Consider the following 18,956-nt stretch of genomic DNA (forward strand, 5'->3'; position numbering starts at 1 on the left):
TTAAATCATGGTCATTATTAGATCTCCTGTTGTATCTTATTGTTTAAATATGTTGATGAAGAAGCATATATATTATATCACAAATTAGATTTTTTAACATTTAGATAACTCTATTTCAATATAATCAATTTCCTTCCTAACCCTATATATTTTATTTTATGGGTTTAAAAACAGTATTCTGAGAAGCAGTCCAGAGCTTTCACCAGATACTAAAGGAGTCCATGGTACAGAAAGGGTTAAGAGCCCTTCCCTGCTCCAGGGTAAACCTCAGCATGTCTTACCAGAGTGTTCACATCTTCAATCTTTTGGATGAGCATCCGTATCTCCTCTGGATCACCGCTGAAGATTGCCTGGACCAGTGGTGGCTGCAAACATATGAGAATGGGAATTAGAACTATAATCAATATATTTGATTGCATTCAGATATAGATGGTGAGAAGAGGATTTCCCCCCCCCTAAAAGTTCATCCAATAATTATCAATTGGCAGATAAAAATGAATAAGACTCAGACCTACCCTCCCTAGAAGTCCAGTGTGGGAGAAATTTATATAAAGAAATAACAATAATGTGACCTAAAGGTCATGTCAGATAGTCACCTCTAATCTGGGGCTATGAACTAAAGTGAATTTAACATGAAAATCACCCATAGTTCAAATTTTCCTTGATAAACACTTAAATTCCAACAAGGAAACTACTAAATATGTGACTTTGTGTATATAGCGCCTGTATAGACTGAACTGTGTCTCCCCAGTATTAATACGTTATATGCCCTAACCCCCAATGTGGCTGTATGTGGAGATAATTAAGATGAAATTAGGTCATAAGGCTGGGGCCCTAATCCGAAAAGGTTGGTGTCCTTATAAAAAGATGACAAGACACCAGAGCTCTCAAGTTCCTTTGTGCCTTCATACAGAAGGAAAGGCCATGTGAGGCCACAGCAGGAAGGTGGACCTCTGCAAGTCAGGAAGAGAGGCCTCACCATAAACCAACCCTGATGGCCCTTGATCTTGGACTTGTAGTCTCCAGAACTGTGAGAAAATTAATTTCTGTTCGTTAAGGCGCCTAGTCTGTAGTATTTTGTTATAGCAGCCAAGCAAACTAAGACAGACAATCCCGTAACATTCCTCTACTTCTTATTAGACAATGTTCCTTAGCAGTCTCAAAGAATTCCATTTCTAGAGGATACTAATGGCCATGTTTCTGGCCATCTGAACACTCCTTTGGCAATGTTTGGAAAACCCTCAAAATTATTCCCTGACACTTCCCATGGCTTTAGCCAACAAACACTGACTGTTTCAAACATGATTACAACCACTGCCTGTTTGGAGTAAGTGGCGTGATGGCAGGTCAGGGAGCAAGAGACGCACCTTACTGAGCTCTTACTATTGAACTTGCCTACATTAAATAAGAGCCCAACTTACAGTAGAGGGATCTATACAGTGTGACAGAAACACAGCTGAAAGAGCAACTAGCTCTGCTTGGGTAGGAGGCAGGATGATGAAGAGTGTATCCAGCAAAGCTTCATGGAAGGCACCTTAAGGAATGAGTATGAGTTTGCAGACAGGGAAGGAAGGACATTCCAGGCAGAGGGAGAAAAGGTATGCAAAGGCATGGATGTGCAAAGAATCAGATATGTTAGAAACATAGTCATCAGCCTGGTGACTGGAGCGTGTGGACAAAGAGGAAGAGTGGTAAGCTCTGGGGTTGATGTTGGGTTTGCCCCACAGGGTGAAGGATCTTGTTCCAAGCCAGCCCCACCACTCGCCAGCCACATGCTTGAGCCCGTTTCCCACGTGCAGTGCGGGGGTGGGCATGATCAGCGCGGCCAGCCTCCCCACAGGATTGTTATTGGGATCAAATGAGATAATATAAGAGAAAATCCTCTGCAACCATACAACCCTACACAAATCACAGATGTTTTCATTAAGAAGTGTTTAATGATGCCAACATGGAATATTTGACAATTTTTTAAAAAAAACTTTAAAATCCTTGGCAATTACGCACACACACATCCACTCACAACTTTTGGAAATACATAGTCCTAGTAGACAATTAGACGATAGCAGTTTCCCCAACTTGTCTGATCGTAAGAATCATCCAAGATGTCTATAAAAATAATGTTCCATGGTCCTCTTCCTGACTAACCAACTCTCCAGGTTACATCTGCCCCATGGTGACAACCACATTTCACACAAGACACAGAGTCAGACACAAATTCAGGGCTTCGACAAAAATACTGAATCTCGTTCATCTCATTCATATCTCTCTATCTGCTGTGGCTCGTGGCCAAATACTCATGTGTGCATTTCTGCCATTTTGAATCTTAAGAGAAAACAAACAACAAACCCCAACAACCATACGGCCTTAAATAGAAGCGGAGTCTGACAAGATTTTAGGGTTAAATCGATTGAGGTCAATCAACAGTTGAGAAGTTAAGATTCTAAGGAATCACCCTAAGCCAGGAGTTAACACACACTAGTCAGTCACTTTAAGGGAACACACTGAGTGAGCAAAGCTCCCTGCCCCTGCGTGTAAGGAATGCTTGCAGATCCTGCTACATTCGCTCAGTCCTCACACTTCTCAAGGAAGGTGAGTGTTCCAAGCTATGGCTGGAATGTTCCCCAAAAGAGGCACCCTGACAAAGCTGCCAGAGAAGAATGCCAGCGCCAGGCCCTCAGCAGGGAGTGGTGTGTGGACTTTCCCAAAGACCTCTGGGGCCTAGTGCTGCTAAAAAAAACTACTTGGTAGAGTATTTCCGATGCACAGAATTCCCAGAAGCCATTGAGAAGAAGAGTCTGAGCTATTGTCTTAACTCTTCCAATGCTGCAGTCGCATGTCTGCATACATATACCCACAGGTGCATTCACATACCTGTGTACACTCATGCATATATGCATAGAGACACATGTTGATTCAGATATAAACCCCCTTCACTTTCTGTGGAACAGAAAAGCTCCTGTTCTCCACAGCCCAAAGCCTTGCTAGACGGACATCTGCAGCCCCAGCTATGCTGTGTGGCCACCGTGACAGAATAGCTTTCACAACTATAAATCCAAGTATCGTGGAAGTCCAAAACAGAACTTCACAGATAACACACTTTGCTTGTATTGAAGCTGCATGTCTGCATGGATGCAATTCTTGAACGAAATTACTGTGAGTCTTGAGCAAGTAGTATTTATTTTTTAAGCATTATGCATGTTTCTTTTTTTGTTCTCCATACTCCCAAATAAAACATGCCCAGAGTGCACTTTGGTATTCCCTTTTGTTGGAATTTTAATCCAGTCCTGCTGTTTTATTTTCCCCCAGGTAAACACTTCACCTGAGAATAAATATTTGGAAAACTGTATCTAAATACTGTCTGTATTATGTAATTTTTTAAAGGGAGAATATTCTAATTACAATATTCTTGCTCATAAGTATGAAGGATTTATACTCTGTTGACCATTGATTTGGCAACCATTATAACTTTTGTAGCTTTTGCCTTAACCTTGATAAGGCTTAGAAGCAAAGCCTTACCTATCCAAGAGCAGAGTCCTAAGCCTTGGCACATGAAGGTATTTCTTTTAGAGGTTTCACACATTTCAGCCCTAGCATATACAATGCAAGAGTGCTTTGTGTGCAATAGGCTACAAAAGTGAATAAACACAAAATCCTAACAGGGTTTAAAACTGTGAAAAATAAATAGTGGCAGGGAAAAAAAAGGAGATTCAGATACCATGAAATCATTGATCATCATTCCATAAAGAAATATAAATTCTTAAGAGAGGTGTGCAGCTATTTCAGCTTCAATTGGTAGAATTTTCCTAGCATGCTTAGCAGCTGTAAACTGGAAATGATTACCATATGCTGCAAATATCAGCAGAGTCCCTCACCTAGATTCTCAAGGCAGAAGGATATTTCCTGGGCCTAATTTACCAATAGCACAAGTGGAATTTGTTTTTCAAATGCGACCTGTCCTTGTCTTTCAACATCACCAATTACCAGCCTCCTACTGCTTCTTCCAGGAGTGTTGATGGCTGCCTTCTAGAGGTGACTGTCTGCCAGGCTGATAGCTTGACCCCTCTAAGATAGATGTGCAGAACAGAGGGGCCCCTTGAATTTGGCAGCCATTATAAATTTTACAACTGACCTTGCTAACACTTGGAACTGAAACCTTATCAGGAGAAAATCACTTTCTCTACCCATATCCCCTATCATCCCATCCAATTAAAGATTTTTTTGTCTTTACTCTCACACTGAAAACAAACTGAAAATACTTGATTTCCAAAAATAAGATGCTAAATCAAATGTACTAGTGATAGTTATTCTCAAACTTTGAAGTAGAGTTACAATTCCACTAGGGGGAGCAAGATGGTAACTTGTTACCTGGGAGATAAAAGCAAAGGTTCAGATTGTGTAATTAAGGAAGTGAGAGAGTTGAAAGATCCACTTTATTTAAGACAGAGAAGAACTTAAACTTATGAGACAGTTCTTAGTAATAAGTAAACACACATACCGTGTACCATCAAACACACAAAAAAATTTCTTATCAATCCCTGAGGGTTCAGGTTTTTAGGATATAAGAATTAAGCTATCTAAAACCCAGGTGCTTAATTATCATTTTCATCATCTGCAAACACCAAATCAATTATTTCCTCAATTCCACTAAAAATATGTTACTACTAGTGGCATCAGACACACCCTCCATTTAAGAATGAAGCCATCACAAGTCCTACAGAGAGTGCTTGGCTAGTTAGAGAACCCACTCCGGCCAGCAGTGACATCACCAATCCCCGCCACCACCACCTGGCAAAATCCCCTAAGGAAACCACCATCTTGACTTTTGCTAAAACCACTGTACAGTGCACTTCACTTTCCCTTTGTCAGAGCTGCATGCTCCTGACTAATAAATTGGCTTTGGAAGATGAGTAGAGTGACAAAGGCTATCACTGAGCATCAGTAACTACGGCCAATGTTTAATAAGTCCAAGAAGCATCCAGAAGATGCTCCAGAATTTCCTTCCAAATTCCTGGTGTGTTGTTTATCTTTTTCTGATTAGACTAAGTAAAGACTCCATGTCTAAAAGAAAACATCTTACATTCTAATCAGGAGTGGGTGTTGGGAAGCAATCAATACCCAAGAAGGAAAAAAATGATATTCCTAAGCATCTGTCCATACTTAAGCATTCTGAGTACAGTATGTCATTAAAGCAAGAAGGGAGCGTGTTATTAGTAGCTAATAGCTGATGCAGCAATAATCTGGCCATGTGAAGCCATCAACTTATATGAACAAGCTGAAACACTCCATTAGGTAACAACTGGTTTTTGTATGAGGCAGCGCTTGCATTTTTGCAAAAGGATAATAAAAATTTGATCGAGTCACTAGATTTAATGGACAAAACAAGCTGGCTCTATTCACGGGGGTCCTGCTGTGTGATCTGCTGCAAGGATGCCATTAAGCATTTCCTGAATATAGATCACTCTTTACTTGGGGAGAAGTTCACTCCATCACAGAAAGATAATGATGGTCATAAAATCAAAATCTGTTTCTCTTAAGAACCATAAGAACTATACAAAATATACTGAGTCCTCGCAAACATTTTTTTAAAAATCAGGGAGTGTGGCAGCACTACATGTCTAAAAATGTCTCCTATGGGCTCTGCTGTAGCATAAGTGTATATCATATTTCCAATTATTAATAAAAAGAGAAAAAACATAAAATTTTAACTAATAGTAATACCCTCTCACTAAGTGTCTATTGGTTCATTCCTGTGAAAAGGAGCTATATTTAATCAAAAAAAGGAGAAAATTAATTTATTATGTAAGCTTTTCCAAAATGAAAATAACATGTAGGCACTGACTATCAAATTGTTATTCAAGGACCATCTACTGAGTTTTTGGAACATTCACATCCTTTGTTGCTCCTTCATTTCCTGAGATTCTCTTTGGTGGTTTCTGTGCTCTTTTATGCTACTCATTAGCATCTTCACCAGAGAATAGCTAACCCGAGGTAAAATAAAAGCCAGGCATGTCAGCTTTGCTAGTAGTTATTTACAAAAGGTTAGGCAAAAGGAAATGATGAAACAACTGTATCAGTCAAACTGAAATTTGGAGGCAATGTTGATTTTTACTAACCTCCAACCTCTCTCTTTTTTTGACTATAGTAGGAAGATTAATGCTATGGTATCAGATTGACCTAGGATTAAATCCTAGCCATTCCAATTTCAGTTTCCTCATCTATAAAATGGGGTTATGACAGCCATTTTACAAGATGTGTTTAAGAAATGGTATAATATATGCAATGCCCCCTGTGAGGGCTGGATGCCTACTGTACACTCGATAAAAATAGTGATTATTTTTTACTTTGAGTTAAGCTCAAAAACCTTCACAAGTAAGTACATTATGTCCATCCTACAAAAGAAAAAATAAGGGATTTTGAAAGATCTCCTCAAACATTACAGAACAAATAAATTGAGTTAGGATTATAACTCACTCCACACCACCTCTAAAGGAGAAGCCCATCATATTGGGAGAGAAGCTTTCATAGGCAGGGAAGCAAAAACCAAGCTGAGCCTAGGTTGGCCTTTGCTATACTAGGCAACCTCAAAAATGTCACCATAGTCTGTCTGTACTCAGAAGTCTAACCTATAAACCAGTAATAACTCACTGAAGTAATACATCATCTCTCTATGACTAATTAAAATGTGCCATTATTTATGCCTGCTTGATAGGACTTGAGATTATAATTTTACTACTTAAGATTATCATAAACATGTGTAATTACACTTTCTTTTATGATCTTCTGATGGTCATGAAGAAAATGACTTCCCTGTTTGGAGCTGCCACTAATTCCCTGTGAGTGGCAAAGTTGAGATTAGAACTTAGTTTTCCCGATTCTCCCAGTTCGGTACTTTCTCTCACATGTCATGTTTACACTGTAATAACGTCATATAATATATATAATTCATGATCAGGAATTCAACCTCAGTTTCAACATTCTCCCTATGGAGAAATATTATATACTAAGGAAAAAGCCACCATATATGATATATATTCTCTCCCTATATGTGTGTGTATTTTTACATTATATAGTGCCTAAATATATGTATATATTTCTAAATGTAGTTCCTCTACATCAAAAAAATAGCTAGCAATGAAATAATCTTACCAAAAGACAGAAAGCAAAGGTTACAATCTTTCAAAGTATGGAGGCCCAGTGTGGGTTTGAGTTATCAGAAAGATGGAAAAGGTGGGTGCTAAGCTGAATTTTGAAGCATTAGACTGTGCAAAAAATCTTTCGTGTTGAAGAATAATAGATGGTGAGGTTAAAAAAGTGACTAGCTGGGTGGGGAGAGTGGCACACCAGCATAAAAAGTTTTAACCCCAATCTTGTGGACAAACAGGAACTGGGGTCTTGAGCAAGAGAAAGGGATGGAGTTTCTGCAAACATTTAATCTGGCCACAGTGTGCACTGAGCACTGGAAGAAGAGAGATTGGCATTAGAGACCCAGCGAGAAGACTGCTGCCACAATCCAAGCCATCCTAGGAAAAAACATTTCCATCTTCCTTCATCACAAGCTACACCCAGGTGCTACTTACCAGGATATGGTGGAAACGACAGACCTTGTTTTCAGTTTTTGATGTCTGCTCTATTCCTGGATGCAAGTTTGGCACATAATCTTGGCCACTTTCCTTCTTTTTTTCATATATAGCCCAAATCTCCTGCCCCCGAGACACTAATGTTTCCAGGTGAAATCGAGGTTACTTCCCTTAGTTCTGGAACACTTCCATTTCCCCCCCCATAGAACCTCTGCGGATGTAAGCTCTGTTTTGTCAGACTTGTCACTTGATCGCTGAATTTAAATCATAACATTTCAAAAATAGGCCACATCCATAAAGAGAAAAGCAAAGCAAAACAAGGCAGACATACTCTGCCAAGTGCCATATTTTTATCAGGATCTGCTGCCAACTACCCACATCTTTTTTCATTCTGTCTAGTTTCAAATGGCTTGAGATCAAATCTAAACTTTAGCTCGGTTAATTAAATAGTGTTGGGAGTTAACTTTTAGAGAAAGTTAATTTAACCAAGAGCACAATGGATCCAAGACTTTAGTTCATACAGAATATTTAACTCAATCTAATTTTAGTGAAACAAAAACAACAACAATCTATACTTCTACAACAGTTTCCTGTTTTGAAAAATTGTTATAGAAGTTTTATTTCCTATCTTAGTTTTGGTTACATTGTTTATATAGCTGTATCTTACGGCATATTGAATTCCTGTGGTTTCAAATATGAGAAGTGATTTAATAATGTTAATCAATATAAACCATTTTAGTGATGTTTGTGGGGGGAAAAGTATGTGGCAGAAGATGATTTTCAGGGTTGTAGGTATATTCAGTATAATTTCTTCGTTCAAATACAGAAAGTAGTTGTCTGTTTTAGGATGCACTGTAAAACAGGACTTTTTATTAAAACCTGGTGTGTGCATCTCTTATCATAAAAAGGGCAACAATGAAAAATATTCCTTACAAAAATGGAAGAAAATGATCCATAACTATAGCATTATTTTCTGCAGTCTTGAGTAATTATAATTTTTGAGACTCAGAAATTGGAAGCTACGTAAAGAAATTCAAGTGTTCTTTAAAAACAACAACAAAATCAATATGAGGAAATAAAAGGTATTCAGTAGAAATGTGGCAATCTCTTGCTGTATTTGAGGGGGTTGGAATTATCATATATGAGCTATATGGGTTAACTCATCACAGTAAGTCCTTCATGATTCAGGCAACCCCAAATTGGGTTTGTCTAATATTTCTTAGTACCTGGATTCTTTCAAAACACCAGCAAGCCACTTTTTACACAACCAAGTCTTTCCAAAGCCCATCGCAATTTTCCTTTAAGCCCTCTCCTTTCTTTCTTTAGTTCTCTTTCTTTGAATTTCATGTACATTCTTAGCAGTTAAACTCTCACCACCTCTTCACAAGTGAGGGATTAGGGACCTGTGCAAAAGTGAGTCACCTTCCTGATCCGGGTTGTTCTGACCACTCTCAATCAAATCTAAGGCTTGACTAGGACCTGGGTTAGGCTCTGCCTGAGATGACTGGAGGGTCCCCTGCTGCCCAGAAAGCCAGAAAAGTCACAAGGAATGCGAATCTATTAGAGACCCCCTCAGTGGAGTCTTCTGGGAAGCATCTTGTCAATTTCCCCACCCAACATCCTGGCAAGGGCATTCATTCGGTGATAGATTTCAAAGGGAAACGATAAGACAGCAGGAAGAGAGAGGAGCCTAAGAGACTGAAAAACATTAGATAATATAAAATGGGAAATTCTATTAAAAAAAAAAGTACAGCCATATCATATTTCCTTGTGGAGACATCAACCCTGTTCATATTTCCTTTTTTTTCTCTACACACTACCCCCACCAACAAGAGATGAAAGATGTTTTCTAAAAATTAATCTGGTACATTTCAGATAACCATATTCAATTCAATTCAAACAAAGATTTATTAAGCATAAGACATTCACTAAGTGTAAGAAATTCAGACACTGAGATGTTTTAGTCAGTCTCTCCGAGGAATGGGTTCCCAAGGTGTAACAGGAAGTACACAAGTACGCACAGCTAGAGCGTAAGGCAGGCACCACAGGAGAAGTACACTGAGAAGGGAAAGACATTTCCTCTGGCCTCCTGAAAGATGCAGCCTTTGAAATGAACACTGGACACTGCGGAGGATTAAACAGCAGAGATGAGTGGAATGGGAAGGAGATATCCCTCCTTTCATTCAGAAGACTGTGAACAGTAGCTGGGGAGACTCAACAGGCACAGGGAACAGTTTTATTTGGCTTGAGCATGAGAGAAAGGAGGTAAGCTTAGGAGTAGACAGGGATCCTGTCATGGAAGGCCTTGAATGGCAGGCTAAGAAATTTGGACTCTCTTCTGTAGAACTGGGTAGCCACGGATGGGTTTTGAGCAGAGGGGTAACCTAGGAGTTGTGCTTTAGGAGAATCACTCTAGAAATGGATTGTGTGGTGAACTGGAGGAAAAGTCTGGAGGGGTACGACCAGTTAGGAGACTGCAACAACAGTCTGGGTGAGGGCTCCTGGGGACGGAGTATCCCTCAGTGGTTGGGGGAACATTTTTTTTATTCTTTTTTTTGCCCATTCATGTATTTGTAGGAGGAACATTCTTATTGGTAGTTAAGATGCAGATCTAAAAGGTAAATGAACTATCCTCACCTTTTATGTAGCAAGGGCTAACGCCCTCAGGCCTGGCTGCCTACATTCAGAAAGACTCTGACCAACTTCCTCTGTAGAATACACAGCTCTCTGGAGCAGCCCCATGTCAGCAGAGGAGCACCGGAAGTTCTGCAGCATTCGCTTTCTTTGCTCTTTCACTTGTGCAAGCTCCTCCAGTGCTCGCCGTGCTCTGTTCGGCTGTGGGACAGGAAGTTCCTGGGGCTCTGAAGTCAGTTAGCATCCTGCATCAGTACACCCTGCTACTTCTCTCTCCACTCCACCACAGAAACCAGAGCCTCAAGGCTTTCAATTTGGGTGCTACCTTCACAGTTTAGATTTTGGTAAAAATAAAGCTTATCTTCATGTCATGAGAAAGAAAGAAAAAAAAAAAAACATATCTTGATATCTTGAGCTGAAAGAACAAAACAAAGCAAGTATAGCTAACCCAAATACATGCTATCTTTATTTCTTTATCTTTATTTCCTGACTCTAAAATTTGTCAAGGATAAACTCATTTTTTTCTGATCACACAAAGTTTGAAAAATAGGAGGAAGGATTATGGGAGAGAGACTATCTAACGCATCAAAACCCCCATGCATTTTCTCTTTATCTTATATTTGCTGAGTTTCAATCTCAGTAGTTTTCCTACTGCAATAATACAAAGTCAGATAAAGAAAAAACTGAATAACCTTTTCCATCACCAGTGTTAACAACCTAATGTGTATCCTTTGACATCTTTCACCATGTTCCTGTTGACATATAAAAATACAGATACAGATATACAATATTAACATTATTATCACAAAAATGGTATTTTTTCCCTCTCTTGTAATTTGCAATAATAATAATATATTGAGGACATCCCCCAGAGGTCAGTAGCTATAGGATTAACTTGTTTCAATTTAATAACTATATAATATTCCATCATATGGATATATCATAACATATTCAATTATTCCCCTTTGGATGGACATTCAGGTTGTTTCTAGTTTGTGCCACAACAAGCAAGCCTCTCCCAGCATCTATCCAAGCTGATGCATCACGCAGAGAAGTGCTACAGAGTCGAGGGTGTTTTCTGAGCACCTATAATATGCTATTTTTATGAAATATACAAAAGAAATGTGTGACATAGTCCCTTCCTCAGAGAGTGCCAAATATAGCTGGGGAAATAAGCCTAACCCATACAAAACAATTAAACTGTGTAAAACAGAACTGAACTGTGTTCTACAGACTTCATGCAAATGGATGCCAAGTTGTCCTTCTGCACAATGACAGATTGGAGAGATAACTTGGAGGCCCCTTTGGTTTTGATATCCTAGGAACCTTCTCTGATTTAAAAGAGGGGGGAACAAGGAGGGCTAAGAAGGCAGAGTAGTGTCTGTGGAGGAGGCAGGACTTGAACGAGGCCTGGGAATGGTTTAGATGGATGGGGGAGAAAAGTGTATTTTGGAGTGACTAATGAGCCAGGGCACAGCACTGACTTTAGACATGTGTATGTTCGGGAAAGTGACAATAAGCAGTCCCTTCTCCAAATTACAGCATTTCCAAACACCATCCTCCCGTACCCCTTCCACATCCCCACCCCTTGCTTCTGCTTAAAGACATAAAGAATCCCAAGCTTGGCTGACACTGAACATTACAGTAACACCGATTTAAAATGGATTACTTCCAGCCAGGATTCGCTTGCAAATACCCCAAATCTCTTCCCTCCCTATCCTTCCCATGCCCCACCCATCCCCTGCCAACACACACACTCTCTCTCACACACACACACACACACACACACACACTCACTCCACCTTGTTCTGTGCCCTTCAAACAATAACAGTCTTTTAAGCTGTTCCTGTCCATCTGGAAAATAACATGAATACCATGGAATAAAGCAATTACGAAGTTTAAGTGATTGTGATTTAAACAAAAAAGTCAGTCCTGGCTGGGCACAATAGGTCACTCCTGTTGTCCCAGCACTTGGGAAGCTAAGGTGGGAAAATCCCTTGAGGCCAGGAATTCAAGACCAGTCTGGACAACATAGTGAGATCCTGTCTCTATAAAATAGTTTAAAATTAGCTGAGTATGGTGACACATGCTTATAGTTCTAGGTAGTCAGGAGGCTAAGGTGAAAGGATTGCCTGAGCCTAGAAATTTGAGGTTGTAGTGAGCTATGATCACATCATTGAACTCCAGCCTGGGTGACACAGTGAGACACTGCCTCTAAAATAAAAAAAAACTAAAAAGAAAAAAAAAGTAGTCATTTTTTTTTTTCTTTTTTTTTGAGACAGAGTCTCGCTTTGTTGTCCAGGCCAGAGTGAGTGCCGTGGCGTCAGCCTAGCTCACAGCAACCTCAAACTCCTGGGCTCGAGTGATCCTTCTGCCTCAGCCTCCCGAGTAGCTGGGACTACAGGCATGTGCCACCATGCCCGGCTAATTTTTTATATATATATCAGTTGGCCAATTAATTTCTTTCGATTTATAGTAGAGACGGGGTCTCGCTCTTGCTCAGGCTGGTTTTGAACTCCTGACCTTGAGCAATCCGCCCGCCTCGGCCTCCCAAGAGCTAGGATTACAGGCGTGAGCCACAGCGCCCGGCCAAAAGTAGTCATTTTGATAACCAAAAACGTTGTTAAAATGTTGACATTAATAGTCACTACAGTATTGGTCTTTCACTGTATGTAATAATATGTTTGCAATTTATCCAAATCTATTTAAATACAAAACATATTTAACATGTTTTAAACTTTCTCATATTGGTAAATATGATTTGATAGCTCAATGTATGTGCCATGTATATATTATGCCTTGATACTGAATATAAGTAGCTCTATGAGAAAGTTCTGAAAATGAAATAGGCATGAATAAACTAATATGCTTTTTATCTCAAAGACTTGAGATTCAAAAGGTATGTGTAACTTTTAACTGAAGGGCACCACAGAGAAGCCTATGGTTCTCTTTTGTTTCACTGTCCCTTTCAGTCTAAAATTAGCTTTTGACATATTTTTTTAACATTAGGAAAACAAGATTCACTCCTAGGATGTTAACTTGAATGCCAACTTTGAAGATATAATCTTGACAGTCATATTACAGAGAAAATAAAGGCTTTTAATAAGGAAAGTGAGTTATTGAGTTTCAATAAAACCTAATTTGCTGTGTGTTTCTGCTTAGCACCAGAATTTTATAAAATGCCCCTGACCACCATTGTACTAGCCCAACCACAAAGGCAACTGAGGCCCGAGACACAGTAACAGGGAAGTAGGGTCCTAAGGCCTCCTGTGGCCCAACTGACCATAACTGAGGTTGGCACCTTTCTTGGTGACTCTTCACACCATTCTCTTCACCAATACCTCCCCAACATTGGCTCTAAATGATGTGGAGACCCCATTAGTGTCTTTGCATGTTAAATCTAGATTTGGGAATCTGCACTACACACCTAACGTCAAAAGTCATAGCAATTGTTACCAGGTCAATGTGCAACGTTCCAGTGGTTTAAAATGCACAATATGACCACAGTTCTTTTGAGATCATTGTCCTGACAGAGGGGGACCTTTGGCTGCCCTTCCTCCACCCAGGGATGAAAGTGGCCTTGGTCAAAGGCAGTAAAACCCAGTCTCATGTGAGGGAAATGGCCAGCCCAGACATGTTAAGGCATGTTCTCTCTTTAAGAGCACTCTGAGCACATGTGGCATTATGCAACTACATTTTGCTTCTTGAATCATGACCAATCACAAATGTTGAAACAACGCGACTGAGGGAAGTGGAAAGAAATGATCTGAGGAGCCAGAGCCCTGGTCTAGCCTGGATTGGATCAGTAGGCGTTATATGACCAAGGGCCACTCACAAAGCAGACAGAAACCTCTGTTTCCTCACGAGAAAAGATGGGTTCTAAATGATCAACTCCCCAAGAACAAGAAGGGGGAAGACCAGATTTTAGGTGGGAAAATACCCAGCAAGGGGTCTAGGTGATGGGAAGTTCGCCCTGCCAGAATGCTAGGACCCCCGAGCACGCCACCCACAGCAGGGGAAGTAACAGGATCAACCTACTCAGAATGGTGGACAACTGTGTGCAGTCCTAAAGGGCCTCTCTCTTTTTTTAAGACCTAAATGGATGCAGAAGAAATTTGGCTGAATTTTTAGCTGGATTGCATATCAAAACCCCCTGGGAAATTGTGCCCCACCCCAATGAGCCTCTGATGTGGTAAGTCATGGGTGGAAATCCTAGGACAGGCCCTTAGAAAGGCTGTCCAGGTCACCTGCATGTATCCGTCACACACGCAGTATTGGATCTGATTCTTCATATCGATGCCTCAGAAATGCTACACCTTTGACTCAAGAATCCCACTTCAGGAACACTATCCTATAGAAATAACGAGCCATGCAGATAATTTTTATATAAAGATTTTCATAGTAATGCTATTTATGACAGCAAAAACTTACAGAGAACCAACATCAAAGCTAGGGAAATTATTAAATAAGTTACAATACATAAACCCAAAGAAAGATATACGAAGGGCCAAAAAAGCACATGAAAACATCATTAGTCATTAGAGAAAACAAATGAAACCACAATGAGATACCATTTCAAACACACTGAAACAAAACAAGCAAACAAACAAAAACCAGAAAATAAGCATTGGTGAGAATCTGAAGAAATTGGAACATTGCTGATTGGAAAGTAAACTGGTGCGGCTGCTGTGGAAAAATAGTCTGGTGGCTTCTCAATAGGTGGAACATTGAATTACCACATGACCCAGAAATTCCACTCCTAGGTACATACCCCAAAGAACTGAAAATGGGTGTTCAACCAAAAATTTATACATTAATGTTCACAGCAGCACTATTCACAACAGTCAAAAGGCTGAAACAACCCAAATGTCCATCAACTGACAGCAACTGATGAACAGATACACAAAATGTGATATAGCTACACAATGAAATATTATTCATCCATGAAAAGGAATGGTATATAATGACAGATGCTACAACATGGGTGAACCTTGAAAACTTTATGCTAAGTGAAAGAAGCCAGACACAAAAGACCATATGCTATATGATTCCATTTATATGAAACACCCAGACGAGGCAAATCCATAGAGACAGAAAGAAAATTAGTGGTTGCCAGGAATTGGGAGGAGAAGGGAGTAGGAAGTGACTGTTTAATGGATGCAAAGTTTCCTTTTGAGGTGATGAAAATGTTCTGGAACCAGACAGTGACGATAGCTGCACAACATTGTGAATGTAATAAATACCACTGAACCGCACATTTTTAAATGGTCAAAATGGTAAGTTTCATATTGTGTATATTTTGCCACAACAGAAAAGCAAAAATGTCACAATATATAAAAAAAGAATATTTTAATTATTAAAATTGATCTTTCTGGCCGGGCGCTGTGGCTCACGCCTGTAATCCTAGCTCTTGGGAGGCCGAGGCGGGCGGATTGCTCAAGGTCAGGAGTTCAAAACCAGCCTGAGCAAGAGCGAGACCCCGTCTCTACTATAAAATAGAAAGAAATTAATTGGCCAACTGATATATATAAAAAAAAAATTAGCCAGGCATGGTGGTGCATGCCTGTAGTCCCAGCTACTCGGGAGGCTGAGGCAGGAGGATCACTTGAGCCCAGGAGTTTGAGGTTGCTGTGAGCTAGGCTGACGCCACGGCACTCACTCTAGCCTGGACAACAAAGTGAGACTCTGTCTCAAAAAAAATAAAAAATAAAATAAAAAATAAAAAAAAAAATTGATCTTTCTGAGAGATTTTAATGAGATGTGGAAGATGTGGAAAAAGCAGTCTATGAAACTACTTACAGGGTGATCCCAGCTTCATAACATATAAATATGTGCAGAAAAACAAGAAGCAGAAGAAAATTTATAAAAATGCTAAACAAGTCTATTGGCAGATACATTTTCTGTCTATTTTTCTGTAATTCCCCAAATTTGCTATATTATTTTATTGTTAAGTTATTATGAAATCATTTTTTAAAAAGAAACAATTTTAAAGATGGGACCAATTGACACTTTGAAGCACAGATATAAAAATGTAACTAGAATAATGAAGGGTCTAAATGAGTGAAGTGGCACAGGCTAGACAATAGCGTGGAGTGGTTGAGGCTGCAACAATCTGGAGAACATTCTGCCCAAAGCTAGAACTGTGGCTCTAGATCATTTGAGTTTTCAAGAGTTGTCAGAGCTCTGGACATTTCAGTGAAATGCCCTGATTTTTAAATGCTGGCAACTTATTCAATATTTTTCAAACACCACAGGCCAAACAAAACACATCTGTGGACCGGATGTAGCCCACAGGCGCCAGCTAGCAAATTCTAGTTTATAGGAACAGGAATGTTTAGCCTGGAAAAGAAAAACTTTTGAAGGAACATAGTACTAGTAACTTCAAATATCTGAAAAATGACTATGTGGAAAAATGTGTGGGCTAATTCATCCGTCTCTAGAAGGCAGAGCCTATCTGAAGGCTGGGTGTTCGCAGAGAGGCAGATAGAGAACAGTGCCCAGGGCAGAGGCTGCTACCAGAGCAGCTGTCCCACACGCACAGGGGCTCCAAATGCAGCGAGCTGCCCATCCCTGGCGTGTCCCAGCAGAGGCTACATAACAGGGATTCCTGCTCTCGGTCAGAGGTTGGACTAGGTCAAAGGCTCCCAATTGTGGCTGAGCATCAGAAACTTGAAAAAAAAAATACAAATTCCTGAACCCTATCCCAGAACCACAGGGTGAGATCCAGGAGTGTGTATTTTTAAAAAGTATTTCAGCTGCCTGACAGATGATTTAGAACCACTGCATTAATCTGTGACTCTGACACTGGAATTCTAGTATTAGGATCCAGGGCTTTACCTATCTGGCCAGTTAGGAAGGAAGGAGGGTTGGAGGAAGGGAAGAACAATCTGTTGGCGTTCACTGTGGAGCAGCCCCTGTGCTAACTGCTTTCCTTCTGTCATCTCTCTGTATTTTTCACAAGTGAGATCTGAAGCCATGCCCTCCACCCCATTTCCATGAGAGAGAAATGGGCTTGGAGGGTTTGGGGACGGCCCAAAGTCACTGCCAGTCACTGGGAAGACCTTTCCAGCTCCAAATCCTATGCTACTTCAACTACACCAGCAGTCTCCAACCTTTTTGGCACCAGGGACCAGTTTCACAAAAGACAATTTTTCCACAGACAGATGATGTTTGTTCATTCATTCATTCATTCATTCATTCATTCAGTAAATAATATTACAGAACCTGTATTACATTATGTGCCAATCACTCTGCTTGGGCTAGACGTGTAAGGATGGACAAAAGCAAACACAGAGTTCACCCTGTCAGACCTCTTCTAGGAAACAGCAATTGTGAAAGTACTTCTGAAAGTACTAAATACATACGAAAAGCATATTGGGTCATTATGTTATCAATATTAACATAGTAGGGAAAGGACGTTAGGGGGCTGGCTCCTCCATCACCAATTCTCAAAGAGTCATTAAGCATAAGAGCCACATAAGATAGATCTTAAAATTATGTCATAGCAAGGCCAGCACTCTTCAGAATTACGTTCCTATCATATCTGAGAACGTAAATCAGACTGACTGCTGTCGGTATATTTCAGTCTTTGAAACTACGAAGAATTTACCTACATTTTAATACGTCATTCCTCAAGTAGAAATGATCAATCTTAAAATTGGGATGAGATATTAAACTAATAAATTAGAAAAATTATCAAAAACTTACTAAATGTGGGCTTGCACTAAATGAAATGAAAATTCCTCTTGCTGTATTCAAGACCATTGCTAGGTGCTGTGGGAACGAGTTTGGCTTTCCCCCAAAACCAACCACAGAACGAGCAACTGGAAAATCATGGTGTGGAGGGAAGGAGACAGGTATCTGCAAACTGCACTGTCCATTTCCTCAATAACTCCATTCAGGTCTCAGTCCCAGTTCACTGGTGAGGCCAGGACATTCTTCCCAGGGTCCTTGTTGTCTAAGTCACAGCCACAACATTCTATTCATTCTTTTACTCCATCCCAGCATAATAATTCCCCTCATTAAACAGCTGGGCCTGTGGATGGTGTCCTAAGCTGCTTCTCTTTTAGAGGTGATTTCTATTTTTGGTGACCTCTCAGATGACCTCTCTGATATTTTATCAATCCAGCATCTCAATGGCCAGACCAAAAAAAAAAAAAAAAAGTACATCAGAAAAGGAACAGGTTCCTTCCCCCTTTCTGTTTTTTCACTTGAAACACTACTTGTACAACACCAGCTCACCCCGATCTCAAATCACCCAGAAAGACACTTTTCTAGCTTGTTCCTTCACCCTGGTGATCTTTTATAGCTATGTTATACACCTTTCCCCTATGGGTTGGTAACACTAAGGCAAAATCTTCTTTCTCAAAAATGTCATAGAAAAAAAAGAAATCTTTTCCCATATGGTTGAATAATCCTAACATTTACATTTGGCAAATCAAAGAAAAACAGGAATGAGGAAGTCATATACGAGTTCTTACAAGCCAGACTCCAACAGGATCAGCTTTTAAAAAATTTACTGGATTCCTAAAAGTAAAATTTTAAAGTCCTCCTCTCCCTTTTATATTAATAAATTGTACAACAAGGAAAAAAGAAGAGGAGATGCCAAATTATGATGCAGACTTTTGTTGCTGTTATTGGACTATTGCTTTTACAGTAGTCTTAGATATTACTGTGAACTTTAAAAAAATTGCTTTCCTCAAATTTTCTAAGTATTTCACTCTGGATGCTCAAAGAGATGTTTGA

At 39.9% G+C, this 18,956-nt stretch overlaps 1 protein-coding gene across 5 annotated transcripts in view; it reads right to left on the reverse strand.

The window, feature by feature from the left end:
* The window catches only part of ANKRD44 (ankyrin repeat domain 44), a 286,791-nt gene that overhangs the window by 176,106 nt on the left and 91,729 nt on the right, over positions 1-18,956 (reverse strand). For all 5 annotated transcript variants that reach the window (XM_012776977.2, XM_012776975.2, XM_012776976.2 and 2 more), the window contains exon 2: positions 282-365. In XM_012776977.2, the coding sequence (XP_012632431.2) occupies positions 282-365 (84 nt within the window). The remainder of the gene's footprint in view (positions 1-281; positions 366-18,956) is intronic.

This window comes from Microcebus murinus, chromosome 8, assembly GCF_040939455.1.
Source record: "Microcebus murinus isolate Inina chromosome 8, M.murinus_Inina_mat1.0, whole genome shotgun sequence".
NCBI lineage: Eukaryota > Metazoa > Chordata > Mammalia > Primates > Cheirogaleidae > Microcebus > Microcebus murinus.